Source organism: Trichosurus vulpecula, chromosome 6 (genome assembly GCF_011100635.1).
Source record: "Trichosurus vulpecula isolate mTriVul1 chromosome 6, mTriVul1.pri, whole genome shotgun sequence".
NCBI classification, from domain to species: domain Eukaryota; kingdom Metazoa; phylum Chordata; class Mammalia; order Diprotodontia; family Phalangeridae; genus Trichosurus; species Trichosurus vulpecula.
The window spans coordinates 13,481,449-13,499,655 of record NC_050578.1 but is presented as its reverse complement, the minus strand read 5'-3'; the positions used below and the strand labels follow the sequence as shown (position 1 = coordinate 13,499,655).

Here is an 18,207-nt window from a genome sequence, read left to right as displayed (position 1 = left end):
CTATCCATTACACCACAGCTGCTTCCTCCAAGTCTATGAAGTGGAAAGTACATTTGGCATATATCACCTCCCACATCTGTCACAAATTGTTGGAATATCCTTACTTGTGGAACCATGAAGAGAAAACTCCGCCGCACCATCTATGTTCAAACCTTTTATGTTTCCTCTCCCTGTCGCTGTCAGAGTATTGTTACCCCTAGAATCCTGCCTTCTCATTTCTTCAGCCTCAGGAAAAAGAAAGCTGAGAACCAGGCCCTGGGAATCTACAGAGATAAATAATCACAGAATCTTTGAGCTGAAAGGCCATTGAGGTCATTTGATACCTACAACACATGTGGCAAGTTGTTGGACAGTCTCCATTTGACGATGGCTAAAATACAGGGACTCACAACTCATTCCATTTTTGGACCGTCATAATGGTTAAGAAGTTGCTTCCCCTTACATCTAACAATGGTTAAGCTTCATGCATTCACACAGGTCATCTCCCATGCGTAGGATGCACTCTCTACCTTCAGAATCTTCCTCTCCTTTTAAGGCCCAACTTGGATGCCTCCTCCTCTGTGAATCCTGATAAAGTGTTCTCTTCCTCCTCAAATCTTTGGAAGACATGCACTTAGGATGCCTTATTTGTCTCTACCACACCTTACCTTACATTATACTTATCCAATCACATTTAAGTGCCTTCAGGATTTAAAAAAAAACTCTGGCATTTAGAACAGGCACACAGTAGGTATTTAATAAATGCTTCTTTTCATTGTTTTGGTTAAACTCAACAACAAAAAAGATAACAAAAACAAATTATAGACTACAGCTTTTAGGCATTCTATCAGTTTCTTGTTTTATAATAGATATGAGAATATGGAGGAGAGGGAGGGAAGCATTTATATAGCACCTATTATTTATCAGGCACTGTACAAAGGTCTTTTTTGCAAATATCTCATATCACAATAACCCTGTGAGGTAGGTGCTGTTATATATCCTCATTTTTGCAGCTGTGAAAATGAAGGCAAATTGTGGTTAAGTGTCTTGCCCAAGGTCACACAGCTAGTAAGTGTCTGAGACTGAATTTGAGTCCAGCACCCAATCCATCATATCATGAGCTGGCATACTTCATTTTATAGGAGAAGCAGTCTCATACAATATAAGATTATTTGATCGAGAGCACGAACAACTAAGTTTTAATTCCAGCTTCGCCACTTACTTTATATAACGGATTGCAAGTCACACAGCCTCTCTATGTCTCAGTTTCCTTGTCAATAAAAGGGGGATGCTACCCCTATATTACAGGGTAAAGAAAAAACCTTCTAAACTATAAAGTACTACATAAATGTGTACTACCATTATGACCATTTCTCATATATGCCATGTGAAGGCATAACTAAGCTGGTACAGCTATCCTTGGGTACAGTTCCACCACTCACTTTTGGTCCTGCTCAGTCACTAGAATACACCATTTGTTTTGCTCAGCATAAAGTAGTTTCTTAAATTTTGTTGATTAGTTAATGAGATTCAAGTAGCTCCAATGATATGGAAATAAAACTCTGGGTGACATAAGCATTTTTATCATATGAGTCTTCCAGACTCATGTCTATGACATTTGTTGGGAGAGTTGCCCAATATAACAAGTCTCTAAAAATTTGATAAAAATCAAAGGTTTAATCAACACTCTGGAGTCTGGAACCAGTACAGCGTGGGGTGGGGGATAGGGGTGGTTAGTGAGGCTACTAAGAATAGGGATATTGGAACACTGGGCCACGAGGGGGATGGGGAAACCCTGGGACACAGGTTACTTACAAGCAGAACACCTAAGAGACACTCCCTTTTTCCTATGAAAAAGCAGGGGTCCAGCAGCTTTTATGAAGAGGAGAAAGAGGGCTGGTCTGGAGGCTACCAAGGTAGAAAGCTGGCATCTGGGAGCTTCTCATTTTAATTATTCTTGCTAAGGTAAACTGTTTCTGCCTGATAAAGAAAACAAGTTCTGTCGATGTATTCTTTTTTTAAAATTTAATTTAAATTTATTTATTTAACATATTTAGTTTTCAGCATTGATTTTCACAAGAGTTTGAATTACAAATTTTCTCCCCATTTCTACCCTCCCCCCCACTCCAAGATGACATATATTCTGGTTGCCCTGTTCCCCAGTCGGCCCTCCCCTCTGTCACCTCACTCCCCTTCCATCCCCCTTTCCCTTCCTTTCTGGTGCAGCAAGATAAATTTCTACGTCCCATTGCCTATGTATCATATTTTCTAGTTGCATGCAAAAACTTTTTTTTGTTTTTTTTTGTTTTTGAACATCTGTTTTTAAAACTTTGAGTTCCAAATTCTCTCCCCTCTTCCCTTCTCACCCACCCTCCCTAAGAACTCAAGCAATTCAACATAGGCCACATGCGTATCATTATGTATAACCCTTCCATAATATTCATGTTGTGAAAGACTAACTATATTTTGCTCTTTCCCAACCCATCCCCCTTTATTGAATTTTCTCCCTTGACCCTGTCCCCTTTTGAAAGTGTTTGTTTTTGATTACCTCCACCCCCATCTGCCCTCCCCTCCATCATCCCCCCCCTTTTTTTTTATCTTCTTCTCTCTTCTTTCCTGTGGGGTAAGATTCCCAATTGGGTCTGTATGGTATTCCCTCCTCAGGCCAAATCTGATGAGAGCAAGGTTCACTCATTCCCCCCTCACCTGCCCTCTCCCCTCCTCCCACAGAACTGCTTCCTCTTGCCACCTTTATGCGAGATAATCCACCCCATTCTATCTTTCCCCATCTCCCTCTCTCAGTATGTTCCTCTCTCATCCCTTAATTTGATTTTATTTCTTTTAGGTATCTTCCCTTTGTCTTCAACTCACCCTGTGCCCGCTCTCTCTGTGTGTGTGTGTGTGTGTGTGTGTGTGTGTATATACACACACACACACACACACACATAGATATATACATACATACACATTCACTCATATACAAACATAAACATATATATGTATATTCCCTTCAGCTACCCTAATACTGAGGTCTCATGAATCATACACGTCATCTTTCCATGTAGGAATGTAAACAATACAGTTCAACTTTAGTAAGTCCCTTGCAATTTCTTTTTCTTGTTCTTTTTCTTGATTACCTTTTCATGCTTCTCTTGAGTCTTGTGTTTGAAAGTCAAATTTTCTATTCAGCTCTGGTCTTTTCACTGAGAAAGCTTGAAAGTCCTCTATTTTATTGAAAGTCCATATTTTGCCTTGGAGCATGATACTCAGTTTTGCTGGGTAGGGGATTCTAGGTTTTAATCCTAGCTCCACTGACCTTCGGAATATCGTATTCCAAGCCCTTCGATCTCTTAATGTAGAAGCTGCCAGATCTTGGATTATTCTGATTGTGTTTCCACAATACTCATATTGTTTCTTTCTCACTGCTTGCAGTATTTTCTCCTTGATCTGGGAGCTCTGGAATTTGGCGACAATATTCCTAGGAGATTTCTTTTTGGGATCTATTTGAGGAGGCGATCGATGGATTCTTTCAATTTCTATTTTGCCCTGTGACTCTAGAATATCAGGGAAGTTCTCCTTGATTATTTCTTGAAAGAAGATATCTAGGCTCTTTTTTTGATCATGGCTTTCAGGTAGTCCAATAATTTTTAAATTATCTCTCCTGGATCTATTTTCCAGGTCAGTGGTTTTTCCAATGAGATATTTCACATTGTCTTCCATTTTTTCATTCCTTTGGTTCTGTTTTATAATATCTTGATTTCTCATCAAGTCACTAGCTTCCACTTGCTCCAATCTCATTTTTAAAGTAGTATTTTTTTCAGTGGTCTTTTGAACCTCCTTTTCCATTTGGCTAATTCTGCCTTTCAAGGCATTCTTCTCCTCATTGGCTTTTTGGAGCTCTTTTGCCATTTGAGTTAGTCTATTTTTTAAGGTGTTGTTTTCTTCAGTGTATTTTTCAGTATTTTTTTGGGTCTCCTTTAGCAAGTCATTGACTTGTTTTTCATGGTTTTCTCACATCCTTCTCATTTCTCTTCCCAATTTTTCCTCTACTTCTCTAACTTGCTTTTCCAAATCCTTTTTGAGTTCTTCTATGGCCTGGGACCAGTTCATGTTTTTCTTGGAGGTTTCTGTTGTAGGCTCTTTGACTTTGTTAACTTCTTCTGTCTATGTTTTGGTCTTCTTTGTCACCAAAGAAAGGAACCAAAGTCTGAGACTGAATCTGGGTGCGTTTTCGCTGCCTGGGCATATTCCCAACCAACTAACTTGACCCTTGAGTTTTTCAGCGGGGTATGACTGCTTGTAGACTAGAGTTCTATGTTCCACGTTTGGGGGGGAGGTGCCGGCTCTGTCACACCAGCACTCCTCCTTCCCCAAGAACCCCCAAGCCAGACTGGGCTTAGATCTTCAGCAGGCTTGTGCAGTCCTGCTCTGATGCACCACTTAATTCCTCCCATCAGGTAGGCCTGGGGCCGGAAGCAAATGCAGCTGTAGCTGCCCCACCTCCATTGCCCCCCGGGGCTGGTAGCTGAACTGTGAACTCCTTCCACTCCCGCAGTTTTTGCCGCTAACCTTCTCCGCTATCTTTGGTGTTTGTGGGTTGAGAAGTCTGGTAACTGCCACAGCTCACTGATTCAGGGCGCTAGGGCCCACTCCGCCTGGCTCCTGGTCTGGTTGGTCCATGCCGCTCAGGCTGGGCTCTGCTCCACTCTGTTCCCAGCTCCCAGCTCCGTGTGGGATAGACCTCACCCAGAGTGACCATCCAGGCTGAACCGGGCTGGAGCCCTGCTTCCCTCTGCTGTTTTGTGGGTTTTGCCGTTCTAGAATTGGTTCAGTCATTTTCTGTAGGTTTTTGGAGGGACTCGGCGGGGGAGCTCACGCTAGTCCCTGCTTTCCAGCTGCCATCTTGGCTCCGCCCCCCGTCGATGTATTCTAAATTAAAGCCCCAACCACCCCAGCCTAGTAACAACTCTAGAAAAAGCAATATTGCATAACTGTCCTTGATCAATTAAGGCAGTTGTGTTTATTCCTAAGAGACTACAAATCTTGTTATATGTTTTAATTTAACCTTAAAAGAGACTGAACAGAATAGGTTAGTAGGATAAAAACACTGAACATATTCAACCAAGGCTTGCTGGTAAATAGAATATATTTGTATAAATCTCTAATTCTTGTATCAACCACTCAACAAGCATTTATTAAGTACCTATGATATGTCAGGCAAGGTACTAAGGATAAGCCTAAAAAAAGAAAGAACAACTCTTGCTCTCAAAGGCACCTGAAAACAGGTTAATTGTGTTAAACATTATCAGTTGTTGTGGCCTGTAATTTGAGATCATATCTCACAGCAACCTCTAGTGGTTCTACTCAGAAATCAAATAGGGGACTGAACAGCCCGGCACAGCCACTCCCACCACAAAAGCTTTTGTCACTACTGATGTGGACATTCCAAAATGTGGACAGTCTGATGTTCCTGCCCTACCACAGGCTGGTTTTCCACTCTTTTGTGGGCCACCTCCATTTATAACTCCTTTTCTCGTTTCCCCAAGCACTGTGCTTCCCACTACTGTGGCTCACTGCCCCATCACCCTCCGATGTTATAGATGCTTACCCCATGCTCATCACTGGTAGGTCCCATATCCTTTGCCTATCACTCATGGGACAGGACTAACGAAATCTTCTCCAGTTCCTGAAAGGGCTCCCCCATCCTGGTCCTTTTCAACACTGGAACTCTTGGCCCTGTATTTCTGTCGATTTTGTAGTTAAAATTAAATAGATAAACAGCCCCTATATTTATTGAACACTTAATAAGTAATTTCTGTATTTATTCCAGCACTTCTGCCTTGTCTTTACTGCTTTCTGCCTCTTTCCGGTCTCCAAAAGACATAGCAAAACTGTAATCATGAATGGAAAGTTCTGTTGTATCTATGTACTCCTTCTACCTATACGTAGGCCTCTGGCTTCTCCAAGTCCTGACGTTCTATACTTAGTGTACACTGCCCTGGAAATGATGTTCTCTCCACTTAGCTAAGCTGGTCCTCAGTCACAAAACTATAAATGGAAATGGGGAGAGAAGCAATGATCTATTACCCTTTGCAAAGTCTATCAATTTCTCAAAATGTTTTTAAGTGCACAGGATTACAAAGAACACCAATTATTTTGAAACATAATATAAATTTTTTTCTTTAAAGTTCATGTTAAGAACTTTTAAGGTCTTATAAGAAATTTTTGAGGCTAATTAAAGTGCTTTATACATAGGGTATATTCTGTAAGTCATTTTGTCTAAATAAATCCCCCAAACTTTCCTGAAATGCTTAAAATTTTGTTGAAGCTAAAAAAGAAGAAAAAGTGGTTCTTCCCATAACCCCCTTTTTAACAAAAATGCCCAGGCCAACTGTCCTCAGTCCTTCACTCCTTTCTAGGCTTTGCTCTCCAGAATTCTTTCACCACCATGACCCACCAGTCTTCTCAACCTGGAAAATCACTTGGCCCTGTGGCCCCTCATTCTCACTGGCCAGCTCTTCCCAGAGCCTCCATTCTAAGGAAAGTGCATACCCCGGCCTGCCATGTTCACTCTGACTCAGGGAAAAATTCAGTCAGGTTAAAACCAGAGCTCAGCATCTGTCCCTCTTTTCCTACCCTGCTTCCCTGGCTTAAGAATAAAATAATCAGGGCTTGCTTCTGCAGCGCATACACTAAAATTGGAACGATACGGAGAAGATTAGCATGGCCCCTGCGCAAGGATGACATGCAAATTCATGAAGCATTCCATATTTTTTTAAAAAATCTAATAAAAAAAAGATAAAAAGAATTAAAGAATCAGCCAGACCAAACACACACGCACATGTACACACACACCCTCTGTCTCTGTCTCTCCAGCTTTCTTTCCCACCATCTCCTCAGAGTATCTCCCCCTTTTCAGCTTCCTTTTATGTGAAGCCTTCCCCAGTTAGAATGTAAGCTACTTGAGGGCAAGAACTGTCCCCCTCATCTTAAAACTCCCAATCCTCATAAAAGAGCAAATACTCTCCATATTTATACTGAATGTGCTACAGGATAGTTCATGTAACTGAAATTGTTGGAAGCCTATCATGCTGCTACTTCAGAATTTTTATTTTGGGATTTATTTAAAATGAGACATACATAAAAAAAATAGGGTTCACTTGGATTTTTTAAGTCTTTGTTTCTGTCTAAACAATGATTTCCTCAGTGAAGGGAAACTCCTGGTGTGGAAACTCCTTTCATCAATGAAGATTAAAAACTTATCTGTAACAAAGGCTTAGACTTGCTTGGAAGCACTAGAAGTCACTCGACTTGCCCAGGGCCACACTATCACTATGTGTCAAAAGTGGGACTTGAGCCTAGGTCTTATCTTTGAGGTTAATTTTGTCCACTATGCCACACTTCCCTTTTAGATTTAGCAAAATGAAAGGTAAACGCAGTTTTAGGATTTCCTTGGCCTTAAATGCATTCAATGTTTCAATAATCCATAGGATACCCTAAGTATGGGACCCCATAAAGGTCTTCAAGCCTTAAATTTGGTTGGATGTATAGTTTCAGCAAAAAACCCATCTGTTCCTTTGCATTTGAGGCTTTTATTTAAAGTACCTGGTGTGATTTGACTGGGTAATTCTGATTTACATCAATTCACCCAAGACTCTTTAGGAGGGAACCTTGAGACTTGAGAGTACTCATGTTCCCTCATTCTCTCCAAAGAAGAGATTCAGTATTAAGTATCTTCTTGTATTTATATTTGGACGGGGAGCCACAGCAGGAAGTGTGCAGTTCTGATTTTTCAGGCTCTGGAGGGAGCTCATGCCTCACAGAAAATGAGGCAGAGGGTAATTTGCATTCTCTTTTAGTAAAGACTTTACAACTCTTTTCTTGGAAATGACAGTTTTTCACCTCTAGGGTTTTAAGAAACTTGTAACTTCAGGTTTCTAATCCTTCTCTACAGCACTTTCCCCTGATGCCCTGATCTGCTTACTGGAACCTCAGCAGAACTGCTTGTATATTTTCTTTTTGATTAAAAAGGCGGCATTCAAATTAAAATAAATTTTTTCTACTTTGGTATCTCTCACCGGATTATAAGAAATGTGATCATCCAACCACACGGTGGCTATATTACTATGCTTAGGTTCTCCCCCTGGACCTGAAAGAAGAGGAAAAATATCTGGTTGCCAATGATATGCTACGTGGAATTACCACTAAAGGTCATTAAACACTATCACAGGTGCAGCGAATTGTACAGGCAGGAAAGAGGGCCAGATACGAAGTCACCGGACCTGGACTCTGCTACTTACTGAGTGACTGTGTGGGCCTTGGTTCCTTCGTTAAAAAAAAAAAAAGGCAATGGATAGGATGACTTTTCACATCCTTTCTTACTTTAAGCCTATGGTCCTGTGAACACTGGACAGGTTATGTAACCTTTCTGGGCCTCAGTTTCCTCATTTTTAAAATAGGGTGGTTGGCCTAGGTAACCTCCAAGGTTCATTCCAGCTCTAAATCTACGACCCCCTCACTGCGGCTCTAAGCCCGTGTTAGATCACAGTCGCTTCAACCACCTCAGAATTCGCCAAGCTCCAACTTTTGTTTACACCACATTATACTCACTTTGTCCACCTCGAGTTTACATTGCTCAGCAGGAGATAAGGAACTTATTGAACAGGGGTACTCAAGAGGTTGCATAAGCAAATATTTGTATTTCTGTCTCTGCTAGAGAAAATGTTTGATCCAACCAGACAGCTTGCTTGGCTTTCAAATGTCACCCTGACCCTCTGACAGCTCCTTCTCAGCCCTGGCGCTAATTAGCACAGAGAAAGCAGGCTCACAGAAGTCTTGAGGTGAGTTTTAGCTTGATTCCACCACATTGAGAATGGAAGACACCGTGCTTTTTACTTCATTCCATCTAACTGGTCTCCCTGCTTCTAGCCTCTACCCAACCATGCCACTAATTGCCTTGCTCAAAAACTCCAGTGATTCCCGATTACTTCTTGGCTCAAACATGAGCCCCTCTCTTTGACACGGAAAGCCCTTTACAACAATGGCCCCAACTTCCTTTCTAGCCTTATCATACCACATCGCTTCACAAACACTCTGGTCCAGTCAGCCTGGCCTACTTGCCATAACTCGTATGGACACTCCATTTCCCTCTTGCGTTGGTCATCCTCTATGCCTGGCACTCACACCCTTCTCACCTCTGCCTCTGAGGGGTCCCTGGTTTCCTTGAAGACTCGGCTCTAGTGCCACTTGCTACATGAAACTTCTCCTGACCCTCCATTGCATGCGACCTCACCCCACAATTATCTTGCATTTATTTTATCTACATACACACGCACACCTGTTTCCCCAACCAGAATATGAGCTCTTTAAAGTAAAAAAAAAACAAACCATTTCATTTTATTGATACAATTGCTGTCGTATCAGCACTTCGCACACAGTAGATAATTAATGCTTGTTGACTGATGGATTCTAGTCCCCTTTTTCTTCTAAAACCCTCTTCTTTGGATTTATCCTTTTCTCCTCTGTGATGGCCCTGCTCCTCTCTTCCCCCTGGGGGCCTTACAATGCCTTGGAGACCAGGCAATAGGACTAGATAACTAGATAACCAGTTCAGGACCAGATAACGGTTCCAAGGCACCTAAGACGGCGCTGGGTCTAAAGTAAAGGTTCAGTACATAGCTATTTCTCATTTTCTCTTGGAAACTGTGGCTGTTGCCTTCTAGGATAAATGGAATAGACATGGCTGAAGTCATAGCCGTGTTTTTTGACTATATTCTGCTCATGAAGAGTGAAAAGAAGTCAAGTATTTGGATCCTGGGGCTTGGTGCTATTGTTCAGCTGTGTCTGACTTTTCGCGACCCCATTTGAGTGTTTCTTGGCAGAGATACTGGAGTAGTTTGCCATTTCTTTCTCCAGCTCATTTTACAGATGAGGACCTGAGGCAAACTGGGTTAAGTGACTTGCCCAGGGTCATACGGCTACTAAGTGTCTGAGGCTGGATTTGAACTCAGGAAGATGATGAATCTCCCTGACTTCAGGCTCAGTGCTCTATCCAATCCACCACTTATCTGCCCTTATCTTGGTGCCTAGAGGAACCTAACTTATCCTTATGGGAGATAAGGTGGAGTCATAACTCCACATTTTTACATATATTATTCCCAGTAATGTAAAGTTGGTGGTATTTTCCGATGAACTTTACAATGGTGAATTGGCTGGAGAGCAGTGACAAGTTATAAGGTCTCCAAACTTCAGATCATCTCCAATGGAGGGTCATTAGGGAGTCGAGTCTTTGTTTCACACCCTAAACCCAGTGCTTTGGCGCGTGCTGGCAACAGATCAGCTGTTCTGTGGGATGATTTTTTAAAAACCTCATCCTCTCCTGACAAAATCCAAAGCTACATTTAGTGGAATTCAACGACCTCTCCAGAACTTGAATTATCAGACTGGGGAAAAGGTACACAGCCTCCTTGTTCCAGTGCTCTGGGACTCCCTGTACCCTCACTCTCTGATGTCAGACTCTCTCTGACCCCAGACACACGTACGAAGCAAAGGCGGAATAGGTGCTACAGTGGCCTGGATCTCCTTTGGTTCTTTCTCTCCTCCACTTCTCTTCCTTCTTCTTCTAGTTTTCCTCAGTTGGGAGCGGCAATACAGATAGAGCTTTTGGAAAGAGACACGGCTTGTATGTGTCACAGTACAAAATACTCAACATTCTCTCAGAAGAAGCCCAAATCTGACATTTGCCCCCAAAACAGCCAGGGACAAGTCCTCTTCCAGGTCCTTTTTCTCCTTACACTAATACTTTAAAAAACAAATGAGATTACTTATATAAAGCTCTTAAAATGTGAGAAAAAGTAGCTGCATAAATAGCTAGCAACAAGGCAAATTACTCAATTTTAGGCAGAGAAAATCTTCTCATCTTAACGGTACGATGGAAGGACCACTGGCTTTGGAGTGAGAAGGCCTGGGTTTGAATCTTGGCTCTGTGCCTCTGACTTCTTGTGAGACCTCAGGCAAATTATTACTTAACTTCTTTCATTCTACTTAACTTCAAATTAAAACTTAACTTCATGCTCCTCATCCGAAAAACGAGGTTTGCCTAGAGCAGGGATTCTTAACCTTTTGTGTATGTTATGGACCTCTTTGGCAGTCTGGAACATCTCAGAAAAAAGTATTTTTAAAGGCATAAAATAAAATGCATCGGTTTATAAAGGAAGCCACTTATTTTAAAAAAGTTCATGGAGCTCAGGTTAAGAAGATGATCTATAAAGGGTCTCTTCCAGCTTTAAATCTATGATCCTATGAACACCCCCTAAGTGGCAATATCTTACAGCTCTCAAAACTGAACTCCTGGAAATGATCATGATAGACCATGGGGGCTTTGGCAGGGGTCGGCTCAGATTTCTTCTCCCTAACTTCACAATGGGTGTGAATAAGGATACCCTGGGAGCGGCCAGGGCTCATGTCCAGCTTAGCTAAATAAAGCTCCTAAAAATCAGCCAAGGACTTAAAAGTAAAAACCAGTCCTGTTACTGGAGTGGAAAAAGTTAAACGCACACACACATATCACACAACTACACTTAACTATGCAATATTAATTGTACAAAATTAAGCGGCACATTTTAGATAGAGTGTTGGGCCTGGAGTAAGGAAGACCTGAGTTCAAATGCAGCCTCAAACACTTAATCGCTGTGTGACCATGGGCAAGTCACTCAATCTGTCTGCCTCAGTTTTCTCATCTGAGAGAGAGAAGGAAATGGCAAACCACTCCAGTATGTTTGCCAAGAAAACCCCAACGAGGGTCACAGAGAGTCAGATACCATGGTATGACTGAACAAGGGTAGCAGTATGAGGTAAACACAAATATGCATATACATACGAGTGCGCCGTTTGATACCTAGTTAATTCTCTTCTTTTGGTAACTGTAGCTGTTGCCTCCAGAATAAATAAAGTGGAGGGAGCTTGTAGAAAAGGGGAACCCGAATTTGGAGCCAGAAGGAACCTTAGAGGCCATCTAGTATAGCCCCTTCATTTTACAGACGAGGAAACGGAGGCTAGGACAGGCTAAGTGACTCACCTAGATTATACAAAGTGGCAGAGCTGAGACTTTGAACTCTGTCTGCAAATCCAGTGCTGTTTTCACTGTGGGTGAGCAAGAAAGAAGGGGAAATACTGGGTGTGAGAATTTACTGAATTTTAAATGTTTGGAAATTCCCTGTACATACCCCAAAGCTGTGTTTGCAGCGATACATTTCAGGCTGAGGTCAGCTAGAGAGTGGTATTTTTGCGGAAAGAACACCAACAGCATGTCTATCACAAGTCATGTGAAACTAGTTTTTTTTCTTAAGTGCTTCTTGGGCATTGGAACCAAGGGTGACAAATTTTACCGTGGAAGGCCTGGGGCATATTGTAGGTATGCTGGAGAAAGAAGAGATGACATGCCAACAGTAAATGTCTAACCAGATTCAAATACGGGATACGGGGGTCACTATACACTCTGACAATCAAAACACTGAAATATGGAACAACTGTGCAGGAAGGAAGGGAATAAGCACTTATCAAGCACCTGCTATGTACCAGGCACTGTGCTAAGTGCTTTACAAATGTTATTTTATTCAAGATACATCCAAATATATCGGGTAACTCTTGTTAGAAGTTTTCAAATAACTTCATTTAGCCCCCTTTACAGAATCCTCCCCCGCCCAAAGTGACAGCCTGCTCAGACTGAAATCTGTAATCTTGATCCACGAATAGTAGTTAGGACTTGAATTTAAACCCATTTTAATTAGAAAAAGGATCACAACAATTTTACCAACTGGATTAACTGGATTTCAAATATCTTGGTAGAGATAAAGGGCTTCTTTATTAAAACATGAATAGGTGGGAGAGGAAGCCCTAACAATTCAGTTTAAGTCAATAAACTAAAATAAATAGGATTACTATTTATTATGGAATCAAGCAGAGCTAAAAATCATTTATGTTGGAAGATAGGCATTTCTTAAAAACAGAAACATCCCATTGACAATCAGAACTAAACTATCGGTAAATAAAAGGCGACATAGGTGACATATAGGTGACATAGTGGATATAAGAGATGGGTTCAAATTTGATCTCAGACCTTATTAGATATGTGGCCCTGGACAAATCATTTGACCTGCCTGCTTCAGTTTCTTCATCTGTAAAATTGGCTTAGCACCTCACCTTTCTGGGTTGTCAGGATAAAATGAGACATTTGTAATATGCTTTGCAAACTTTAAAGTGCTTATTATTATTGCTATTATTACGATTCTTAGAAGCATGGTTTTTAGTGGATAGGACACTGAACTTAAAGTCAAGCTAAACTCTTGTCTCCAACACTTATTAGTTAGTTGACCTTGGGTAAGTCTCTTAACTTGCCCATGGCTCAGCTTCTTCATCTCTAAAGTGAAGGGTTTGGATATGATGGCTTCTAAAGTGCTTTCTTGCTCTAAATCTATGACCTGTGTGATTCTTGGCTTTTTCAAAGTTCTCTCAAATCCCCAAAGGTCCCCTCCAGCTCCAAAGCTATGAACCAATGATATTCTATGACCTACTATTTCTGAGTTAGCAGAAAAAGTTAAATATTTAATTCAATGGGGAAGTCATGACTATTTCATTTTTTAAAAAAAATTGAAAACAAAGGCTTTAGATTACATACCTTTGATTTTGTGACTTTTGGAAGAAGAAACGTGCAAAGCAAAACTGTGTTTCTAAAGTATCCACTCACAGTAAGGTGGCGGGGGAGGGTTTTTGTAGAAAATAGTAAGGTAGGTGGAGTCATTTTTGGCTCAGCCCATTAAAAAAAAAAAGACCTGGACATAGCTCCCTCCAAAAACGGTCACTCAATCCTCTTAATAAGCAATCAGCAGCCAGTAAATTACTCAGTGAGTGTAATTCACAACCTCAAGGTACATAAGCATGAGTCAAGGGAGCGGCTGGGCAATTCCGTGCCGGGTTTTGAGTGTGGAGAACACTCGTCTGAAAAGACAAAAGCACAGTCACAGTAACAAACAAGCTAGCCACGGCATCAGATGCCACAGCTGGGAAAGCACCCCAAAACTTGGCATCGAAATCCTGTGGTTGGTTGGTTTCTAACGTAACAGTGGTGAGATAATAAGGTGAACAAGGCTCACCTTCTCTAGCTAAGCAAGCATCAAGGTAGGGCTGGCCAGTCCTGTGGGCCACTGATGGTCTGCATACCTGTGCATTCCATGGAATCCTGCTCTTCTGTCCTTGGTGAGCATTTGAGAGGAAGATGACGGACATTCGTTGAGTTGAATGTCCTTATCGCACAAAGTCAGGAAGGGTGGCTAATGTGCACATTCTCCTGCCAAGTCACAGTCTGAAAGAGCTGGTTGTCTTCTTTCTGAATGTTTATTTTTAAAAGCATGCTCTTATGATCTTCCTCATTGTGACTTATGAACAATGCAGAGTAGCCACTATGACGGTTTTAAAATTGTTCTTTCTAAATAATCTCAGTGTTAAGAAGGGAAAAAGGTCTGCCCTTTCCCCAAGGGTTTTCCCAAAGAAAGCTCTGCTAAGAATCCAGATTCCAAAAAAGGCTGCTGGGAGTTACAGAAAGTAGTTAAGGAAGAATGTGAAGGTACTTATGTAACAAGTTCTCATACATCTTGATGATTTAACAGGAGGCATACAGGTCTGAACATTTCCCTTAATTATTAGGGAATGGTGGCCCTGATTTCCTCTTAAATGATAACAGGGAGAACAAATGGAATAATGACATCAAACGTTAAAAGAAATAAAAATTTTACTGTTCTGATTTTTAAAAGGAATAAATTATGGAAGATCACAGGATCATAGATTTAGAGTTTGGAAGGACTTCAGATGTCATCTAATCTGACCTCCTTCATTTTACAGATGAAAGGGGTTAGATACTTAGGCTAAATGGGCAATGTGGTTACACAGCTAGTATGGGTCACAGGCAGGATGTGACCTCAGATCAAATCATGAGTCTATACATTCTATACTTTTAAATTCTGTGACACTGTAAATTCTACTTAAGGGATAAGACTAACACCATCCTTTGTGATTTTTCCTAGCAAGACCAAGAGGAGGAGGGCAAAGAGTGCTCATAGAGCTTACACAGACACAGGCGCTCTGCTGTCGTGAAATCCTTTCACAGGCATCAATATCTTTGATTCTCCACAACAGACAGGATGTAGGTAAGGCAAACAGAATTATGCTCCTTTTACAGATAGGGAAACTGAGGTTTAAAAAGGTGAAGTAACTTGCCCAATAGGTGGATAAACGGGTAGGGGGGTTTCTGAACCAGGCAAGGTCTTTGGACTTGAAGTATGTCACTCTTTCTACTAAGCCACAGGACAAAAGAGGCAAGAATAATGCTTTATCCAGTTTGTCTTAAACTAATGGAGTTCTAGTGGAGTCCAATAAATGAAACTGGAGAAAGAGAGGAAGAATACAGATAAACAGATGGAAAAACTGTAAACATCTACAAAAGGAAACCAGAAAGATCATGGAGGGAAATGACTAGATCAGGTTTTTTGCTTTTGTTTTTGTTTTGTTTTTTTAAAAGCACAAGATACCAGATGCTGGAGGAGATTACGGAGAGAAAGAAGATAAAGAAAATACCATTGAAAAGGTCAGAGAAAATAGCGGAATAACTGGAAAGTTAACGCAAACAAATATGCCTCTAGTTAGAAGGAATATACATGCCCCTGGAAATCTTACCTGAACCCTCAATTAAGAATCTAAAAGATCATAAAGCACATCCCTGTTCGCCTACTCCTGTCTCCAAAGAGCCACCACTTTGAACTACCAGAGGCCCAATTAGTTCCTTTGAAAGAAACAAATATCTTCCCTTAAAAAAAATCTATGCCTCCACGAACCCCAAACCAAACCACCCCCAATCAGAATAGTAAGAGGGCATCTGCTTACTCTTCCTGTCGCAAGTCACTGATGCTGCGGTCTAGCGAGATCATATCGCTTGCCACCATGTTAAATCCAAACTCTTTAATGCTGGCATGAATAGACTCTTTGTAGTCTGGTCCCAAAACATATGGCTTCGCTTCCTCTCCAGGGCCACCAAGAACACCATGAGGTTCAGGTTCTTTGGGTTCAAAGTTACCAACGATTCCTGGACGAAGCACAGGATCATGGTAGATAAGTGTCTGAGGCTTAAAAGTGAGATATTGTCTCTGGAGGGCGTTCTGCTGGTTGATACCTCCAGCTTGATGCTCGTGATCATTTTTGGCCTTGTTTTTTCTTCTAATAGACTCCAAGTCCACTTCTACCCCTTCCACGTGGGGCCAAGGTACCACAGGCTTGAATCTGTCACCCCCGGGAGCTAATCCGTTGTTTCCTCTGTTAAGGATGGGAGCATTGGCGTCTCTGCCTTCCTATACAAAGGGGAAAAAGGTATACAATGAGTACATCAGGGAAGAATTTGTGAAACTAATTTTCATGTTTTAAGAAAGCAAACAGAGGCAATGATAGAATAATTTAAAGTATGAATCCAAAACAGTTCACTCATCAGAACCTCTCCACTGTAAGGGATCTTTTAAGTTGGGAAATATACATGAAGACACTATTTCCTATAAAACTCCCTCTCCATGCTAAATAAACAGGGGCATCCTCTTATACCACTCTGCTTTATGAACCTAGCTTCTTGTCTCAGGTTTCTGAAGGAAACAAATAATTAAGACCCCCAAATAGTGAGGGTACTGGGGCACATGAAAATGAAAACTTAAAAACAGGTTGTGTTACACAGGATGTAATTCCTCCAACAGTCCAGCATATGATAAATAAAACTTCTCTGCTGTGATAAAGTAGCCTAGTGGCAGCTGTATTAGATATCATCTATCACTAGGCTGGCTGGCTCCATGCCTAGAATGATGGGAGACTCAGGTAGGGGTTTGTATTCGAAGGACCAGAGTCAGTGTTTTCCTTCTCAAAAGAGATCCTAATGGTTCTAACTAGCTCAGTTTGGAGGGCTTGGCTTATAAATCATGATTTAGGGACCACAATGTTGATGCCTTTCAAGAGGCAGCAGTGGTACAAATGGTTTAAGTATGGTGGCATTCAGCGAAAGCACTCAGCCTTATGATTCTCTCCTGCCCCCTTTCTATCATGGCCTGATGACGAAGGAAGACCCTCAAAATTGTGTTTAAGGTCAAAGTGCTGGTTAATCAAGTTTGACCTTATATCCTTCTCTGTCTGCCTCTTAGTGGGCTAAAAGCAGCTATTAGCTATAAAGACAAACCTTTTAGAAAGAGGTTCTTTGACCATATGGTAGAGCAATATGCAGGAATTCTGTTCCACTAGGATCCCAGAAATGATTTCAAAGGGAACATGAAAATGAGAGTAACTGGAGAAGAGGAAAACATGGAGAGAACTTTCAAGTATGTTACAGGCCATCATACTGCTATAAGTGGCAATGCTTCCAGGTGGTAATGGCCCTACCTAAGAATGGGAAGATCCAAAACTCATCCAAGATTTTGCCTTGCACTAAGAGATCCCCTTGATATATTGTATTAAGACACATTCTTCTCTCCCTTCCCCAAACCCTGTCCCCCACTGCACCCCAGAACTGGATACAGCAGTAAATCTGAAACTCTGATCTGGAGTTATAGCATAGTTCATTTAAGGAAAAAAGTAATTTCCAGGGCACTGGATACTTTGCATAAGAGGGCAGACTTCAGGTCTGTTAGAGGGAGTGGGATGATCATAGCAGCTCACATTTACATAGCTCTTTTAGGTTCATAGCAACCCTGTGGGGATAAATAGGAAAAAGTATTATTAATTTCCATTCTACAGATGAGGAAATGGAGGTTCAAGGTGGTTAAGTACCTTGCTCCTGATCCCACAGGCAGTATGTAGACTGGCAGATCTTAAGAGTCCTATGAAAACGATTGGTTTTGGATTAGAACAGAGATTTCACTCTTCTAGCTAGGAAATTCCCTCTACCTATTCAGAGAAGAGCCTGTTCTACAGCTTTCAGTCTTATAGAGTTCTCTGAAGTGCTACTAAGTTAAACCCAAGGTCAAGCAGTCAGTGTGTGTCAAAGGCAGAACCTGAACCCTGGCCATCCTGACTCCCAGGTCAGCTCTATTCACTATACCACACTGTCTGTCAAAAATATGAATAAGGATGACTATGACTGTTCTTGACCTCAAGTCTTCTGACTCCAATCCCAGGCCTCCATGGCTATGCCACGGACCAATGAGAAGAGAA

The 18,207-nt window shown here is 41.4% G+C and overlaps 1 protein-coding gene and 1 non-coding gene across 3 annotated transcripts in view; one reads left to right on the top strand and one right to left on the bottom strand.

The window, feature by feature from the left end:
* The window catches only part of GALNT7 (polypeptide N-acetylgalactosaminyltransferase 7), a 210,518-nt gene that overhangs the window by 84,779 nt on the left and 107,532 nt on the right, over positions 1-18,207 (bottom strand). For both annotated transcript variants that reach the window (XM_036765346.1, XM_036765345.1), the window contains exon 2: positions 15,913-16,373. In XM_036765346.1, the coding sequence (XP_036621241.1) occupies positions 15,913-16,373 (461 nt within the window). The remainder of the gene's footprint in view (positions 1-15,912; positions 16,374-18,207) is intronic.
* LOC118855607 lies at positions 6,650-6,754 on the top strand. Its single transcript, XR_005010776.1, has one exon. It is a non-coding gene; the product is annotated as a U6 spliceosomal RNA (small nuclear RNA).